Source organism: Oncorhynchus masou, chromosome 12 (genome assembly GCF_036934945.1).
Source record: "Oncorhynchus masou masou isolate Uvic2021 chromosome 12, UVic_Omas_1.1, whole genome shotgun sequence".
Lineage (NCBI taxonomy): Eukaryota > Metazoa > Chordata > Actinopteri > Salmoniformes > Salmonidae > Oncorhynchus > Oncorhynchus masou.
The window spans coordinates 20,394,058-20,414,285 of NC_088223.1; the positions used below are offsets into that span (position 1 = coordinate 20,394,058).

General features: G+C 44.6%; 1 protein-coding gene across 1 annotated transcript in view; it reads left to right on the forward strand.

Moving 5' to 3' along the window:
* gabbr2 (gamma-aminobutyric acid (GABA) B receptor, 2) overlaps window positions 1–20,228 on the forward strand; it is a 405,067-nt gene that overhangs the window by 251,524 nt on the left and 133,315 nt on the right. The window contains exons 8-12 of the mRNA XM_064979858.1: window positions 7,746–7,806; window positions 13,103–13,183; window positions 14,244–14,394; window positions 18,291–18,423; window positions 20,075–20,182. Coding sequence (XP_064835930.1) covers window positions 7,746–7,806; window positions 13,103–13,183; window positions 14,244–14,394; window positions 18,291–18,423; window positions 20,075–20,182 — 534 coding nt within the window. The remainder of the gene's footprint in view (window positions 1–7,745; window positions 7,807–13,102; window positions 13,184–14,243; window positions 14,395–18,290; window positions 18,424–20,074; window positions 20,183–20,228) is intronic.

The window sequence follows — 20,228 nt, forward strand, 5'->3', positions numbered from 1 at the left end:
CCCTGTGTAGGGTGCCGTCTTTCAGATGGTACGTTAAACGGGTGTCCTGACTCTCTGAGGTTACAAAAGAGCCCATAGCACTTATTGTCAGAGCAGGGATGTTAACTCCGATGTCCTGGCTAAATTCCCAATCGGGCCCTCAAACCATCACGGCCACCTAGTCATCCCCCTGTAACTATTCCCCAGGTTGTCGCTGTAAATGAGAATGTGGCCTCAAGTCAACTTACCTTGTTAAAAAAAAAAAACAGTTTAACAAAAATACCTGAAGTGGTATTTCAAAAAATAATATACCACAGTTGCTCCAGGTCCATAAGAGGCTAATACTCTGGAGTAATGTATTACTTATTTTCCCACCACTATGATTGTTGGTCCTTCTGATAACTGTACAGGGATTACAGTACATGGAACGAAGTTATAAAAAAATCTTGTTATTTGTGTGTATTTAAGTGCCATATCAGATCAGAAAATACCATTGGTTTGTTGATGTGCCTTTATGAAGCGTCAGCATATAGGTGTGTATTTCCATTACAGGGAATCATGATGAACACACACACTATACCCAATACCCCATCGTGGCTCTGTGTTACCACCCACACACACATCACCCATGTCCTATACCCACATGGAGAGCCACCGTCTCACTGCCAGAACTACCCCAGCGTGAACCACAACAAGTGGTACTAGTTTGGCAAGTCAGTTTCACCACTAAAACCAAACTCCTTTCTGTATGTTCACCCTCTCCCTTCCCTTCTAATCCCTACATAGTGAACATAGTGGGGCTTGTGTATGTGTGTGTGTGTGTGTGTGTGTGTTTGTGTGTTTGTGTGTGTGTGTGTGTGTGTGTGTGTGTGTGTGTGTGTGTGTGTGTGTGTGTGTGTGTGTGTGTGTGTGTGTGTGTGTGTGTGTGTGTGTGTGTGTGTGTGTGTGTGTGTGTGTGCGCATGCGTGTATGCCTGTGCGTGCACACTGATTGTGTGTGTATGTGTTTTGTGCACATGTGCGCGAGTGTAAACACTGATTGTGTGTGTGTGTGTAAACACTGATTGTGTGTGTGTGTGTAAACACTGATTGTGTGTGTGTGTGTGTGTGTGTGTGTGTGTGTGTGTTTGTGTGTGTGTGTGTGTGTGTGTGTAAACACTGATTGTGTGTGTGTGTGTGTTTGTGTCAGGTTTGAACATGGCCCTCCACATGGCAGTCTGATGTGTTCTCTGGGTGCGGCCTGCTATTGATCTAGTCTAGTGGCAGAGCAATAGAGGAAGTCAAACATTAGCTCAGAGAAGCCTCCAGGGCTTGGCCGGGGCTGTTAGCAGCACAGATGAACATGTACAGTGGAATTCCTCCTCTTCATCTATTGCCTGGAGGGAAGAGGAAACCGAGGAGACAGGGGTTCTGATCTCAAGTAGTACCCTTTGGCCTGTGTAGTGCATTACTTTTTATATTTCTATTTATTATGGATCCCCATTAGGGGGTCATTTTAAAAACATTACAGTACATTCATATCAGATTTCACAACATTAAGTGTGTGCCCTCAGGCCTCTACTCTACTACCACATATCTACAACACAAAATCTATGTGTTTATGTGTTTATGTTATCGTGTGTGTGTATGCATGTGTTCCATAACGTGTATTTGTATCTGTTTTTTAAATCTCATTTTACTGCTGGCATGAGTTACTTGATGTGGAATAGAGTTCCATGTAGTCATGGCTCTATGTAATACTGTGCGCCTCTCATAGTCTGTTCTGGACTTGGGGACTGTGAAGAGACCTCTTGTGGCATGTCTTGAGGGGTATGCATGGGTGTCCGATGCATTCAACATGTCAATAACTCTCACAAATACAAGTAGTGATTAAGTCAATCCCTCCTCCACTTTGAGCCTGGAGAGATTGACATGCATATTATTAATGTTAGCTCTCTGTGTACATCCAAGGGTCTGCCATGTTGCCCTGTTCTGAGCCAATGGGCTAAACCTCCACCTTTGGCATTTCAGATTTTTCTATAAATCTTATAACCGTGTATTGCTACCGCTGTATCATCAAAGGTATTATCTAAGTGAGTTTCAGAGATTGTCAGAATACGAGTGTCATCTGTTACTAGCCAATTTATGATTTTATGAACCTTGTTTCTTAAGCTACATATGTTAATATGGGCTATTTTTAACACTTTTCTGGAACACTTGATTGTTTTCTTGCTTTACTGGGAAGCTTTAACAGAGGTAAACATGCTCTGGTTATTTTTATTAGTGCAGGATTAGTTGTACACAGTCGACTTCCTAGTAGGGCACACCACCTCAGTGCTAACAGTGTTACACTGGTTCATATGCATATGATTACTGCGTACAATAGCTGTAGGATCAATAGAGGCAATCAGGGCAGTTAGAGGGACATAAAGTAGGTTACTAACATTGTCTTCCAACGCCCTGGTATAATGTGCATTTGCTGAAGCATTATGACAACTCAGCGACACAATGGTAGGGATTAACTGAGCTGGACTTGGGTCATTGATAAGTCATTGTCTCAGCACAGCCTTATAATGCTGTGAAAGGATCCAGGAACCCAAATGATTTGGGTGGATCCCGTCCTCATAATACGAGCTTTGTTTCCAGAAGGAAGTCCTATAGGATAGGGACCATAGAGGCCCTGGTCAAAGTAGTTCACCATATAGGGAATAGGGTGCTATTTGCACGCACCCAGTGATGCTAGATAGTTATGGCCAGATCAGTGTGTGTACAGGTCTAATCAGTGGCATAAGCAGTGTTACACGCAGTTTTCAGTACAATATGCTGTGATTATGCGATGAAGAGCTATACCTTTAGCAAATAAATCTAGAGGGATTGAGACTCCAGTGGCCTCTTTCTGCCACTACTGTACTAGTGTATTGGTCTCAGTGTCTCCTGCCTATGGCTGGTGTCACAGCCTGAGGGCAGTGAGTCCTTACAGGCGGACACAGAGAGGTGTGTGTGTATGCAACCTAATTTCATCACCTCTGGCTGCTGTGCTCCCCCACCAGACCTCCTGGGAACCCCCTCCTTTCTCACCTGCAGCCCACAACCGGAACCTCTGTCTGGGAAAATATGTTCCTTCTTCAGTTCCTACCTTTCCTCACCTCCAGAAACAAAGTAGCAGAGTGATACCGCCATCTCACCTCCACACACGCAGTGATACCACCCTCATCAAGGCTGGGTGTCTGAGTCCCAGAGAGAGCTGTTAGTCTGGGTCAACTCCCTCCCCCAGCTCAACCAGAGCTCCAGGAGAATGCATCTCACCTCCACACACGCAGTGATACCACCCTCATCAAGGCTGGGTGTCTGAGTCCCAGAGAGAGCTGTTAGTCTGGGTCAACTCCCTCCCCCAGCTCAACCAGAGCTCCAGGAGAATGCATCTCACCTCCACACACGCAGTGATACCACCCTCATCAACAAGGACAGGCTGGGTGCCTGAGTCCCAGAGAGAGCTGTTAGTCTGGGTCAACTCCCTCCCCCAGCTCAACCAGAGCTCCAGGAGAATGCATCTCACCTCCACACACGCAGTGATACCACCCTCATCAACAAGGACAGGCTGGGTGTCTGAGTCCCAGAGAGAGCTGTTAGTCTGGGTCAACTCCCTCCCCCAGCTCAACCAGAGCTCCAGGAGAATGCATCTCACCTCCACACACGCAGTGATACCACCCTCATCAACAAGGACAGGCTGGGTGTCTGAGTCCCAGAGAGAGCTGTTAGTCTGGGTCAACTCCCTCCCCCAGCTCAACCAGAGCTCCAGGAGAATGCATCTCACCTCCACACACGCAGTGATACCACCCTCATCAACAAGGACAGGCTGGGTGTCTGAGTCCCAGAGAGAGCTGTTAGTCTGGGTCAACTCCCTCCCCCAGCTCAACCAGAGCTCCAGGAGAATGCATCTCACCTCCACACACGCAGTGATACCACCCTCATCAACAAGGACAGGCTGGGTGCCTGAGTCCCAGAGAGAGCTGTTAGTCTGGGTCAACTCCCTCCCCCAGCTCAACCAGAGCTCCAGGAGAATGCATCTCACCTCCACACACGCAGTGATACCACCCTCATCAACAAGGACAGGCTGGGTGTCTGAGTCCCAGAGAGAGCTGTTAGTCTGGGTCAACTCCCTCCCCCAGCTCAACCAGAGCTCCAGGAGAATGCATCTCACCTCCACACACGCAGTGATACCACCCTCATCAACAAGGACAGGCTGGGTGTCTGAGTCCCAGAGAGAGCTGTTAGTCTGGGTCAACTCCCTCCCCCAGCTCAACCAGAGCTCCAGGAGAATGCATCTCACCTCCACACACGCAGTGATACCACCCTCATCAACAAGGACAGGCTGGGTGTCTGAGTCCCAGAGAGAGCTGTTAGTCTGGGTCAACTCCCTCCCCCAGCTCAACCAGAGCTCCAGGAGAATGCATCTCACCTCCACACACGCAGTGATACCACCCTCATCAACAAGGACAGGCTGGGTGCCTGAGTCCCAGAGAGAGCTGTTAGTCTGGGTCAACTCCCTCCCCAGCTCAACCAGAGCTCCAGGAGAATGCATCTCACCTCCACACACGCAGTGATACCACCCTCATCAACAAGGACAGGCTGGGTGCCTGAGTCCCAGAGAGAGCTGTTAGTCTGGGTCAACTCCCTCCCCCAGCTCAACCAGAGCTCCAGGAGAATGCATCTCACCTCCACACACGCAGTGATACCACCCTCATCAAGGCTGGGTGTCTGAGTCCCAGAGAGAGCTGTTAGTCTGGGTCAACTCCCTCCCCCAGCTCAACCAGAGCTCCAGGAGAATGCATCTCACCTCCACACACGCAGTGATACCACCCTCATCAACAAGGACAGGCTGGGTGCCTGAGTCCCAGAGAGAGCTGTTAGTCTGGGTCAACTCCCTCCCCCAGCTCAACCAGAGCTCCAGGAGAATGCATCTCACCTCCACACACGCAGTGATACCACCCTCATCAACAAGGACAGGCTGGGTGTCTGAGTCCCAGAGAGAGCTGTTAGTCTGGGTCAACTCCCTCCCCAGCTCAACCAGAGCTCCAGGAGAATGCATCTCACCTCCACACACGCAGTGATACCACCCTCATCAACAAGGACAGGCTGGGTGTCTGAGTCCCAGAGAGAGCTGTTAGTCTGGGTCAACTCCCTCCCCCAGCTCAACCAGAGCTCCAGGAGAATGCATCTCACCTCCACACACGCAGTGATACCACCCTCATCAACAAGGACAGGCTGGGTGTCTGAGTCCCAGAGAGAGCTGTTAGTCTGGGTCAACTCCCTCCCCCAGCTCAACCAGAGCTCCAGGAGAATGCATCTCACCTCCACACACGCAGTGATACCACCCTCATCAACAAGGACAGGCTGGGTGCCTGAGTCCCAGAGAGAGCTGTTAGTCTGGGTCAACTCCCTCCCCCAGCTCAACCAGAGCTCCAGGAGAATGCATCTCACCTCCACACACGCAGTGATACCACCCTCATCAAGGCTGGGTGTCTGAGTCCCAGAGAGAGCTGTTAGTCTGGGTCAACTCCCTCCCCCAGCTCAACCAGAGCTCCAGGAGAATGTGGGAGGGACATTTGATCAGAAATAATGATAACTATTAATGTTATTTTATTTATCTGCAATTAGTGAAAAATAAATATAATATTTTAGAAATAAAACACCCAGTATTGATTGTGCATACTGACATATATTTGTTTTCTATATATTTTTGTGGATATTTTTTTGAGCCCCGGTCTCCGGAGGAGTTGGGTGCGTTATCACTAGACCACAGGCTCTGCACATAGTTTACTCATATTTCTATAGTAAACACTACTTTCAAGTGCACTTCACTCCCACACACACAAGTACTTAACCAGGGCATAATTATACATGACCCTAAGCATGATGGGATGTTTATTGCTTAATAAACTCAGGAAGCACCTGCTTTCAATATACTGTGTATCCCTCATTTACGGACTTGTTTTCTTTATTTTGACAGTTACATGTAGGTAGCACTATCTGAGATTACACTTTCAGTCACATCTTAAAGGTCCAATGCCGCCATATTTATATTAATATCAAATCATTTCTGGGTAACAATTAAGTACCTCACTGTAATAGATTTCCAGTCAAATCGGAAAAAATGGCTTTTTAGTAGAACACTATTTCTCAAGCAAGAATTTTGCTCGGATTGTCTGAGAGTGGTCTGAGTAGGGATGGGGAAACTGAAAAGTAGCTGTTATTGGCAAAGAGGTTTGGAACTCTCTTTCCTATTGGTTTAATAACCAATTTACCGCATGATGATGTCACCATGGAAAGCCGAAACTCCTCCCCCCATGCAAACCTGCTGATTAGAAGGTCCTGTGTAGATTATGTTTTCAACCAGCAACTATCAGGAAATGACACTGATCAAATGTTTTCACACTTTTACAGTGTTAGTTTCATCAGCTGTTGTACAATAGATATAAAATACAGGCAAAACAGAAGTATGACTGCACTGGGCCTTTAAATTCCATACAATAACAGACAACTCTTAGCACCATCCAACCACAGTTATCCTGATCTGTGAAGGCAGTCACTTTAGCTAGCTCTCTTCCTCGCTCACACAGACAGCCACAATCACATATGCTGTACAAAAACAGGGAACCAATCAGAGGGTGGAAACCCGCCCAGCGACTGACTTCAAAGCCTCTGCGTGTTTTTGAGACAAAATTAGTCCTTCAGTCTGTCATCTTCCTCCCTTCCCATCTCTCTGCCAGTGCTGCTTTAATCAGCTCCATGTTAACTCTCTCTCTCTCTCTCTCTCTCTCTCTCTCTCTCTCTCTCTCTCTCTCTCTCTCTCTCTCTCTCTCTCTCTCTCTCTCTCTCTCGTTCACCTGTTTTTTTTCCGTAGCCGCCAATAATCCCAGATCCAGCTAAATGTTTAATTAAGGAGTTCTATGGGCAGATGGCTGGACAAATTAATTGGTCAGTGTTGATGGATAAGGAGGGATACGGGAGGAAAGGCAATGTGTTAGTTGACAGACCTTTTCCCCCAGAAAATATTTGAATATAATTGATAATTTTATTTGGCCTTGATTGTTGTTTTTTGGAATATCAGTGATGATCTAGGTGGAGTGTCATTAGTATCCAGTTGCTTTCATCAGGGTTGACATCAAAGACATGTCGAGGTTTTAATGGTAGTAGTACCAACTATTGATGTCTGTTCAGTATCCAATGGTGAGATTTCCACTTACAAAATGTTTTTCTAAAAGCCCCTCTAAAGAAGATGTGTGATAGGGACTTACGGAATCAGACAGGAATCTGACACTCCTTTGATTATAAGGATATCAGGAAATGAATCTGCTGACCAATCATTTTGTTTACCTCATATTAAAAAATACATTTTTTGCAGACTTCTAATCCAATAAGAAGCCCAGTGCCAGACCCCCTCGTTGTCCACACAAATCAGTTAATGTGCCAAGACTTAGTGGCATGTCAAGAAAACAGTGCATCTAAATTCTAATGAAATCAAGCTTCTTTTCATCGTCTGTCTCTACTACTTCCTCTGCATCTGCTGTTCGCCATCGTTGTCACTTTAATCAAGGGACTTGATGTACCCTGAAGAGGGTGAACTATTCAGATGGTTTTGCTGGTTAAATAAGGACCAACAATGTTCGGTTTCAACTTGGTAGCTGATATGGACAATGTAAGAATTGCATTGTATTCTGCATTGAGACCTCAGAGGTTTTAATTTCCAAATGTTCTAAAAGTGTTTTGAATTATTTTTCTATCCAGGGCCAAGTCATGTTCAGGAACGGAGAACGGATGGGCACGATCAAATTCACACAGTTTCAAGGTAAGCACATTTTTTTACATTTTATTTCACCTTTATTTAACCAGGGTAGGCTAGTTGAGAACAAGTTCTCGTTTACAACTGCGACCTGGCCAAGATAAAGCATAGCAGTGTGAACAGACAACACAGAGTTACACATGGAGTAAACAATTAACAAGTCAATAACACAGTAGAAAAAAAGGGGAGTCTAGTTTGCTGAGAAGAGTGTTGGAAGCAATTTTGTAGATGACATCGCCGAAGTCGAGGATCGGTAGGATAGTCAGTTTTACTAGGGTAAGCTTGGCAGCGTGAGTGAAGGAGGCTTTGTTACGGAATAGAAAGCCGGCTCTTGATTTGATTTTCGATTGGAGATGTTTGATATGGGTCTGGAAGGAGAGTTTGCAGTCTAGCCAGACACCTAGGTACTTATAGGTGTCCACATATTCAAGGTCGGAACCATCCAGTGTGGTGATGCTAGTCGGGCATGCGGGTGCAGGCAGCGATCGGTTGAAAAGCATGCATTTGGTTTTACTAGCGTTTAAGAGCAGTTGGAGGCCACGGAAGGAGTGTTGTATGGCATTGAAGCTCGTTTGGAGGTTAGATAGCACAGTGTCCAAGGACGGGCCGAAAGTATATAGAATGGTGTCGTCTGCGTAGAGGTGGATCAGGGAATCGCCCGCAGCAAGAGCAACATCATTGATATATACAGAAAAAAGAGTCGGCCCGAGAATTGAACCCTGTGGCACCCCCATAGAGACTGCCAGAGGACCGGACAACATGCTCTCCGATTTGACACACTGAACTCTGTCTGCAAAGTAATTGGTGAACCAGGCAAGGCAGTCATCCGAAAAACCGAGGCTACTGAGTCTGCCGATAAGAATATGGTGATTGACAGAGTCGAAAGCCTTGGCAAGGTCGATGAAGACGGCTGCACAGTACTGTCTTTTATCGATGGCGGTTATGATGTCGTTTAGTACCTTGAGTGTGGCTGTGGTGCACCCGTGACCGGCTCGGAAACCAGATTGCATAGCGGAGAAGGTACGGTGGGATTCGAGATGTTCAGTGACCTGTTTGTTGACTTGGCTTTCGAAGACCTTAGATAGGCAAGGCAGAATGGATATAGGTCTGTAACAGTTTGGGTCCAGGGTGTCTCCCCCTTTGAAGAGGGGGATGACTGCGGCAGCTTTCCAATCCTTGGGGATCTCAGACGATATGAAAGAGAGGTTGAACAGGCTGGTAATAGGGGTTGCGACAATGGCGGCGGATAGTTTCAGAAATAGAGGGATTGTTGTGATGTTCTGTTGAATTGCTCTACTACTATGAGTGGGTGCTGCGGTTGCTGTCTGTTGAAATGCTCTACTATTATGAGTGGGTGCTGCGGTTGCTGTCTGTTGAATTGCTCTACTATTATGAGTGGGTGCTGCGGTTGCTGTCTGTTGAATTGCTCTACTATTATGAGTGGGTGCTGCGGTTGCTGTCTGTTGAATTGCTCTACTATTATGAGTGGGTGCTGCGGTTGTTGTCTGTTGAATTGCTCTACTATTATGAGTGGGTGCCGCGGTTGCTGTCTGTTGAATTGCTCTACTATTATGAGTGGGTGCCGCGGTTGCTGTCTGGCTGATGATGATGTCCTAGTAATCCAGCGAGTGTTTGTTGACTGCAGGTGAACCAGGGGGTTGCCGGGTGGGATTTTCTACCCAGAAATGTGATCTGTATTTGGGGGATTCTCCCCTGCTCCCCTGGCCCTACCCTCCCTCAGCACCAACGTGTTTTTATTAATCCACTCTCCCCCAATCTTATCTACCCCACTGCAGAGGTTCTCCCCGTGGTAGCTTAAATTGCGTGTAACGTGTGTGTGCGTGTGTGTGTGTGTGTGTGTGGAAACCCACAGGGCAGACAGTCCTGTTTGCTTGTGGGAGTGATGGAGCTTTTCAATTGGAATGCAACTGGCAGTCATATCATTGATAAGCAAAGAAATGTTATCATCAGTGAACTGGAGAGGGCTTGCTCAATAGTGCTGTGGGAGAAATGTTATCATGAGCACCTTAGGCATATCACTCCCCTCTCCTGCCACTCTCCCTCCCCCTTGACACCTATTTGTCTCCTGTTACCTCTCTCTCTCTCTCTCTCTCTCTCTCTCTCTCTCTCTCTCTCTCTCTCTCATTGTCTCCTCCCTGGTGCACATCCTCCTCTTTTCCTCTCTCTCTCTCCCTCCATTCATATCATGCCCTTATTCTCCCTCCCTCCCTCCCTCCCTATAAGGGTAACGACTGTTTGACACATGAGATCGAGATAGAGGAGGGATTGCCTGGGCTCAATATTTAACCAGGATATGATCCTCTCCTCAGCCCAGTCGTCTGTCCTCACGCAGTGTGGAAGCAGCTCACTGTGGGTTCATTCATTCCCCTTCTGGAGGTTCCGATTGTCAGAGTCTGTCTTTCACCCTCAGCCCCACTCTGTGGGGAAGATAGAGATTTAGAGTCAGCTTCCCCTCCCCTATCCTAACTTTAAACATTAGTTGTGGAAAATGCAAACCTGACCCAAGATCAACATCTAGGAGGCAACTTCACCCAACACCCTCTCAGCCCATCTGCCTACAGGTCACATTACACAAAGTCACCTGGGACGCTGCCTTGGGTACTACAGTATATATAGTGAGGAAATAACTGTGACCTTTGACAAAGCAAAATAATGTGCTCAGTGCTATTATATAGTAGCATTTAAAAAAAACATTAACTAGTGTACGAAACCCAAGCAAAATACATTAATATTTGAGTAATTTCCTATAGTTTAGTAGTCAGGTGTGATGAAGACCGAGAGACTGAAAAACAGCTTCTATCTCAAGGCCATCAGACTGTTAAACAGCCACCACTAACATTGAGTGGCTGCTGCCAACACACTGACACTGACTCAACTCCAGCCACTTTAATAATGGGGATTGATGGGAAATGATGTAAATATATCACTAGCCACTTTAAACAATGCTACCTTATATCATGTTACTTACCCTACATTATTCATCTCATATGCATACGTATATACTGTACTCTATATCATCGACTGCATCCTTATGTAATACATGTATCACTAGCCACTTTAACTATGCCACTTTGTTTACATACTCATCTCATATGTATATACTGTACTCGATACCATCTACTGTATCTTGCCTATGCTGCTCTGTACCATCACTCATTCATATATCCTTATGTACATATTCTTTATCCCCTTACACTGTGTATAAGACAGTAGTTTAGGAATTGTGAGTTAGATTACTTGTTGGTTATTACTGCATTGTCGGAACTAGAAGCACAAGCATTTCGCTACACTCGCATTAACATTTGCTAACCATGTGTATGTGACAAATACAATTTGATTTGATTTGATTTTGAAGGTGGTTCCCTCTATGCTTTCAGTTAAGGTTAATTCATTGTTCAATGAATCCCAATTCTATAGCCATATAGACTAGCCTGTTATACCATGATGTCATATAGACTAGCCTATTGTACCATGATGTCATATAGACTAGCCTATTGTACCATGATGTCATATAGACTAGTCTGTTATACCCTGATGTCATATAGACTAGTCTGTTATACCATGATGTCATATAGACTAGTCTGTTATACCATGATGTCATATAGACTAGCCTATTATACCATGATGTCATATAGACTAGCCTGTTTTACCATGATGTCATATAGACTGGCCTGTTTTACCATGATGTCATATAGACTAGCCTATTATACCATGATGTCATATAGACTAGCCTGTTTTACCATGATGTCATATAGACTGGCCTGTTTTACCATGATGTCATATAGACTAGCCTATTATACCATGATGTCATATAGACTAGGCTGTTATGCCATGATGTCATATAGACTAGCCTGTTATACCATGATGCCATAGAGACTGTGTCTAGAACCTTATTAGGCACTTGGGTCATAAATCTGAATGTGATTTACAGAAATGCACTGATCCTTGATCTGTTTATGCTGTCTTGCCACTCCTATGGTGGTCACGCCAAACAGATCCAGGGTTCAGACTAGTTGTATACATCTGAATCTGATTTACAGAAATGCACTGATCCTTGATCTGTTTATGCTGTCTTGCCACTCCTATGGTGGTCACGCCAAACAGATCCAGGGTTCAGGCTAGTTGTATACATCTGAATGTGATTTACAGAAATGCACTGATCCTTGATCTGTTTATGCTGTCTTGCCACTCCTATGGTGGTCACGCCAAACAGATCCAGGGTTCAGGCTAGTTGTATACATCTGAATCTGATTTACAGGAATGAAGGAGTTAATTGAACAAACAGGCGTGAAATGTCATTTCAGAAGTTGGGTGAAGGGTTTGCCCTAACATAGCAGCTCAGGACCATAGTAGTCGCATAACGCTTTTATGCATATTCATTGATATAAATCAAATCAAATTGTATTTATCACATGCGCCGAATACAACAGTGAAATGCTTCCTTAGAGAGAGAAAACAGAGAGAGAGAGAAACAGAGAATTGTCTCCTCTCCCTCCTCCCCAGTGTGTTGTGTGTAAGTTTACCCCTGTTTTATGAGAAAGAGTGATGGAGCTGGTGTTTGTGCCAGGGTCAATGGAAAGCCGATATTACACGTGGGACCAATATCAGTCTTTAAGACGGCTCTTGAAGGAAATGCCTGGTTTAAATATCACTCAGGAGAGAGAGGTTTGTGTTATGGATCGGGATATATCACAATTGAAACTCATTTTACTGTACCTGTGAAAATGTAAATGGATATTGTGTTACAAATGCCAGCGTGCAATTGGTTTTATTTATTGTTGCTTTTATTTTTATGATTGGCTTCTTCACTGAAGACCTAGCTCTCCGGTAATTTGTTTATTCACTAGGAAACAAACGGAAGCAAATGGGCTGAAATAGAGAGGGACTAACCTGAACTTGTCCAATAAGAAATGCTAATTTCCATTGCAAAACATTTTCATTTGCAAAACAGTTTGCTACGTTGTGCACTAATGAATACACCCCAGTATGGTACTGCTGCTGGCCATTGTAACCAAAATGTATCAAAAACATTCACCCAGTGCTTGTACTTTAAATTAGCTTGATTTCCACACTTAGCTAAAACACACATGGCATAAATGAGACCCCATTCTGCAGTATTCCTAGCATTGGATTAAGTGCAGTCTTGTCTATTTGAAAGATAATTATTTTGGGTCAATGTTATGCTCTGCGAGAGCTGTGAAGTGGACTGAGAGTAAGAGGTTGTCTGAGGTGTCCATGCAGTCCTGACTAATGTGTCCGTCTCTGTTTGTGTTCCTAACAGAGGGTCAGGAGGTGAAGGTCGGAGAGTACAACGCTATTGCTGATGTCCTGGACCTTATTAACAACACCATGAGGTTCCAAGGTAGGTAGATCAGACCGTGTGTGTGTGTTCACTAAACACGTCTCACACACACACACACGCACACGCATGCACACGCACACGCACACACACACACACACACACACACAATACAGCTCCTCCGTGGGACCCATGGCATCCAGAATGCTCCTCTCAACCAATCATTCTACGTTTAATCATTAATCACCAGACGTTTTATGTATCCATGTTTGCGTGTGTTGACATTCTTTGTCTTTTCTTTGATTCCTGGTGATTACCACAATGACCCCCAATTCCTTCCTCCCTTTTGTCCCATATACTCACAATCTGGGACAGTTTCAGCTAAAACAATTGTTTCTATGTGTCAAACCGTCATAAGTAGAGCTCAGTAAGTTGAGAAATGGATTGGCACGGAGAGGGCGGATAGAGGAAAGCATAAGCATAAGAAACAGCTGACCACAACGACTAATCTTGTGTGGAGGTAGATTTACGCAGCTGATAAGAAAGTAGCCAAATGTAGGCGTTTTTTGGATCAATCCTTCTCCTGTAGAAGTGTCCAGTACTTTACATAGAATCAAAGTCACTGGGCAAGTGGACAAACATAAAATCTAAATCATTCTATGTGGATTATAATACATTTCTCAGGCTAAGAACATCACCACTGAGCACAGACATCAGTTTAACGTCTAGTTTTGATTTACATTTGGTTGAGTTGTCAGCTATTGTGAATTAAACGTAAATTCAGGTTGGGTGAAAACAAAACAAAAATATGTTACATTGATGACTTTTTGCAAATCCGACAGTTTTCCACATTGATCATCATCACATATCATTATTTTGTTGAAATGATGTGGAAACAACGCCACAAAAAGGAAAGTAACTTAATTTGAAGGCTCCACTCCTGGAATGAAGAGGAAGACATTCACATATTTTTTGGCATCATAGCAGATCCACTGGGCAAAAACTGGTTGAATCAACATTGTTTTTCAATGTTAAATAGGTTACTGGTCAGGGCTCATTTTGGTTGTCTATCCTTCCCCTGTAGAAGTTATTTGTCTTATTTTCTTCCTCCTCTTTATTCCAGGGGTGGAGCCTCCTAAGGACCGTACGTTTGTGCGTCTGCAGCGTCGCAACATCAACGTACCCCTCTACAGCATCCTGTCTGTTATCACCATCCTGGGCATGCTCATGGCAGGGGCCTTCCTCTTCTTCAACATCAAGAACCGCAACCACAGGTAAGTGGAAGAAGGAAGGAAATGGGGGGAGGAGGGGGTAGAGCTCACAGCAAGGGAGAGCTGTATAACACACTGGTCTGGACAGGATTCCGTTGTAAATGCAGTATTAGTGCAGAAATGGGCTGAGGTTTGATTGGTTCTCTCAGATGTTTTTTTCTTTCCTGAGGGGTTGAGAGTCTGAGACCTCACTTTGTTTGGATTTGAAACTCCAGCAGTTGTATTGGAAGTGGTTGTTCCATGTGAAAGTGAGAAAGACCCGTCAGTAAAAAAGTACAGCCTCTTCAATATCGACGCATCGTCAACATCAAATAGCCTTTCCAGACTGAAGTCAGGAGGACTTGGAGCTTGGTGTTCTAATACTGGCCAGACTAGTAGAGCACCGTGGTGGAGTTTCTTCTCAGTACAGATCTAGGATCAGTTTCTCCTTCCCCAATCCTATCATTGCAAAACTGACCCCAGACCAGCGTCTAGGGTCGACTACACCCTACACCAGTGATATTCAAAGACTGGGTCAGGACCCCTAGGGGTTGCAGTGGGGTCGCCACATAAAAAAAATATATATATATTATTTTTCCTTTTTTAGGGAACAAAATATTCAGATTACATATTATTTTATGGGGAAATATACAAACAATTTTGAGAAAGATAATTTCAGATAATTTCATTAACATACAGATAACTGTATGTTAATGTAAAATAATGTAAGATGTATCACTAGGGTAATGAACATCAGCTCATCCACCACCAACATGAAGCATTCACCCTACACACAGCCCTCAGGAAGAGAGGACAGCAAATCTCTGTCAAAGGTCCTAGAGCCACAGCCTTTAGACAGGACAATAGAGCCACAGCCTTTAGACAGGACACTAGAGCCACAGCCTTTAGACAGGACAATAGAGCCACAGCCTTTAGACAGGACAATAGAGCCACAGCCTTTAGACAGAACAATAGAGCCACAGCCTATAGACAGAACAATAGAGCCACAGCCTTTAGACAGAACAATAGAGCCACAGCCTTTAGACAGAACAATAGAGCCACAGCCTATAGACAGAACAATAGAGCCACAGCCTTTAGACAGGACACTAGAGCCACAGCCTTTAGACAGGACAATAGAGCCACAGCCTTTAGACAGGACACTAGAGCCACAGCCTTTAGACAGGACAATAGAGCCACAGCCTTTAGACAGGACAATAGAGCCACAGCCTTTAGACAGGACAATAGAGCCACAGCCTATAGACAGAACAATAGAGCCACAGCCTATAGACAGAACAATAGAGCCACAGCCTTTAGACAGGACACTAGAGCCACAGCCTTTAGACAGGACACTAGAGCCACAGCCTTTAGACAGGACAATAGAGCCACAGCCTTTAGACAGAACAATAGAGCCACAGCCTTTAGACAGGACACTAGGGCCACAGCCTTTAGACAGGACAATAGAGCCACAGCCTATAGACAGAACAATAGAGCCACAGCCTTTAGACAGGACACTAGAGCCACAGCCTTTAGACAGGACAATAGAGCCACAGCCTATAGACAGAACAATAGAGCCACAGCCTTTAGACAGAACAATAGAGCCACAGCCTTTAGACAGAACAATAGAGCCACAGCCTTTAGACAGGACAATAGAGCCACAGCCTATAGACAGAACAATAGAGCCACAGCCTTTAGACAGAACAATAGAGCCACAGCCTTTAGACAGAACAATAGAGCCACAGTCTTTAGACAGGACAATAGAGCCACAGCCTTTAGACAGAACAATAGAGCCACAGCCTATAGACAGGACACTAGAGCCACAGCCTATAGACAGGACAATAGAGCCACAGCCTATAGACAGGACAATAGAGCCACAGCATTTAGACAGGACAATAGAGCCACAACCTTTAGACAGGACAATAGAGCCACAGCCTATAGACAGGACACTAGAGCCACAGCCTATAGACAGGACAATAGAGCCACAGCATTTAGACAGGACAATAGAGCCACAACCTTTAGACAGGACAATAGAGCCACAGCCTTTAGACAGAACAATAGAGCCACAGCCTATAGACAGGACAATAGAGCCACAGCCTTTAACCAGGACAATAGAGTCACAGCCTTTAGACAGAACAATATAGTCACAGCCTTTAGACAGGACAATAGAGCCACAGCCTATAGACAGGACAATAGAGCCACAGCCTATAGACAGGACAATAGAGCCACAGCCTTTAGACAGGACAATAGAGCCACAGCCTTTAGACAGGACAATAGAGCCATAGCCTTTAGACAGGCCAATAGAGCCATAGCCTATAGACAGGACACTAGAGCCAAAGCCTATAGACAAGACAATAGAGCCACAGCCTTTAGACAGGACAATAGAGCCATAGCCTTTAGACAGGACAATAGAGCCACAGCCTTTAGACAGGACAATAGAGCCACAGCCTTTAGACAGGACAATAGAGCCACAGCCTTTAGACAGGACAATAGAGCCTCAGCCTTTAGACAGGACAATAGAGCCATAGCCTTTAGACAGGCCAATAGAGCCATAGCCTATAGACAGGACACTAGAGCCAAAGCCTATAGACAAGACAATAGAGCCACAGCCTTTAGACAGGACAATAGAGCCACAGCCTTTAGACAGGACAATAGAGCCACAGCCTTTAGACAGGACAATAGAGCCTCAGCCTTTAGACAGGACAATAGAGCCATAGCCTTTAGACAGGCCAATAGAGCCATAGCCTATAGACAGGACACTAGAGCCAAAGCCTATAGACAAGACAATAGAGCCACAGCCTTTAGACAGGACAATAGAGCCATAGCCTTTAGACAGGACAATAGAGCCACAACCTATAGACAGGACAATAGAGCCACAGCCTTTAGACGGGACACTAGAGCCACAACCTATAGACAGGACAATAGAGCCACAGCCTATAGACAGGACACTAGAGCCACAGCCTATAGACAGAACAATAGAGCCACAGCCTATAGACAGGACAATAGAGCCACAGCCTATAGTCACGACATAGCCCCTCTAACATAATGTATCAACTTTATTGCGGATACAATGAATAACACAAGATGGAAAAAAGGAATATGGTTAATTGACATGGTGTGTACAGGGACTCATGTTGTTCACCTTCGTCGTGCATTACGACTATACCTGATTCTGCAGCATCAGAACCATAGATGGAGTGTTGTGCTTTCCTCTCTCCTTGCATTTAGAGACACATTTTACTACCTATTGATTTGATGATGTACAGTTGAGTCGTGATTTACACGATGGTTTGGGACATGCTGTCCTAAGTGATGTGATTAAACTGTAACGTAAAAACATCCTGGTGTGTATTCACTAGCAACCAAGCGGAAGCAAATTGTCAGCAACGGGGAAGAACTTACTTAAACTTGCCCAATAAGAAACTAACATTTTCGTAATATTTTGCTAGGGTTTGTTACGTTGTGCACTAATGAACACACCCCTCAGCTAATGCAGATAGTGTATGTGGATTGGAACTGCACTTTAAGTAAATAGAGTTTGCACTTATCTGACATGCACCTATTAGGTTTCAAATGTAATTTAGGAAAGCTACAGTATATCTGTAGGGCTCTCGAGTGGCGCAGCAGTCTAAAGCACTGCATCTCAGTGCTAGAGGTGTCACTACAGACCCTAGTTCGATTCCAGGCTGAATCACAACCGGCCGTTGTTCTTAACTGACTTGTCTAGTTAAATAAAATATAAATGTCTAGATACAAACTTGGAGAAATTGTGTTCACATTTTACTTGGAATGGAACTGGGAAAACACACAGTACAGTAACGTGTTTCAATGTGAAAAATGTCACATCTGAGATGTTCAATTTTGGAACTCCTCTCACAATTTCAGAACTTCCTGTCCCTGTTATTGTAACTCTCCTCTCCTTACAGACTGATCAAGATGTCCAGTCCCTACATGAACAACCTCATCATTCTGGGAGGAATGCTGTCCTACTCCTCCATCTTCCTCTTTGGCCTGGATGGCTCCTTGGTGTCCGACAAAGAGTTTGAGGCCCTGTGCACCGTGAGTATTGAACCTGTATAGCTCGAACCCCATATCTGCTGTCCTAATGATGTTTAAAATCCCAGGCTAATGCTAGGCTAACACTATATCATTCTCGTCTGTCTTCTCTCTTTCGAAATCTGCCAGCTAGCATTCTCTCTTGATCCCCTTCACAAGGTGTGCGACCCAGGCTAACACTAGCTATTAGCTATCATTGTTCTCCTTCCTTTAAAAGGTGTGATATCCAGGTTAATGTTCCAGCCTTCAGAAAGGTTATGGGAGTTCATATAATGGGAGGTGATTGGATCAGTCGCTGGGTCTTTCCTAACATGGAACATATTAAGCTCCTGTTCCCACAGTAACAGTTTGAACGTGACTATCTGAGCCTCTGGTTTAATTAAAGAGGTTTGATTACAGTGATAACTGGTTCACGTCCCAAATGGCACCCTATTCTCTATATAGTGCACTACTTTTGACCAGGGCACATAGGGCTCTGGTTAAAAGTAGTGCACTATGTAGGAAGTAGGGTGCCACTCAATAGGAAGTAGGGATCCATTCCTGGTTTCCACAGAGATAAATACTGTTAAATAATGTTAGTTAGGCGGGTGGCACAGCACGTATCAACTGCCATTGTGTGCCTGTCTGCCAACCTGGCTCGCCTCAGCGAAAACAATCCAAAATGGAGGCTGTCAAATCAGAGAGGAGGAGCTGAGGCAAAGTGTGTGATCCAACCAATCAATATGCACTGTGTTTCCTTTGTATGGCTGCTACAGTAGTTTTTTCTTGACCTTTTTCTCTATCCATCTCTTGCTCTCCTTCCCCCCTCCCCCACCCCACTTACAGAAACATCTGATTGGTTACCTTTTGATTTGACAAAATATATTACAGTTTAAGTCTCAAAACAAACCAGGCCAGTATTTGATGTAGTGCATCATTGCTCCTCAGTAGGAAGGAGAAAGAGAGTGGCCGTTACCGCCAGGAGAGCTGGCTGCAGGCATCTGGTAGCACAACTTTTCATCAGGGTTGCTGGGGCCCCTGCGGCTAAAGGGCCCGGCTGATTTCTTATTTTCCTCAGGCAACACTGGGGGGAGAATAAGCTTGCTGCTGAATCTTTTGCCTTGGTCTGTTCCACATATTGCTTTTTGCCTACATTGTGATTGTGCCTCCATTCCAAGAATGTCTTTCAACAAATAGACAAACAAACACAAACAGCATTTAGTGCAATGGGGTGTTAAAGTGGTGTTTTTCCAGCGTGTTAAATGAGATGCTGTGGGAGTTACTACAGGATATAGGTTTGTTGCTGTTATTTAGTTACAACTCATTCTAAATATGTTTTTTGCCTAGCTACAGTAGGCATCGTAGGATTTGGAGCGTTTAAATATCCTTGAATCTCAAGAAAGTAGATGCTGCTACAGTATGTTTCTTACTTTAATAACACACATTCACAAGTTTGACAGCCATGATGTCAGTCTAGGACTTCCTCCAAAGTTTGCACATTCACTATTTATAGTGCACTCCTAGAGCTTTTGTTGAATTTGTCAGATAAAATAAATGAAATAAAAATGCTAATAGCTTGTCAGTCTAGATCTTTGTTTAGATCAGTCTAGATCTTTGTTTAGATCTTAAGTCTTTGCCAGCTATTGACGAGACTGTTTCTGTCATCGTGTTGCAGGTGAGAACGTGGATCCTCATCGTAGGGTATACGACAGCGTTCGGCGCCATGTTCGCCAAGACCTGGAGAGTCCACGCGATCTTCAAGAATGTCAAGATGAAGAAAAAGGTGACGGATCACAAACTTTAATTTATTAAATTAAAAACATGTTTTC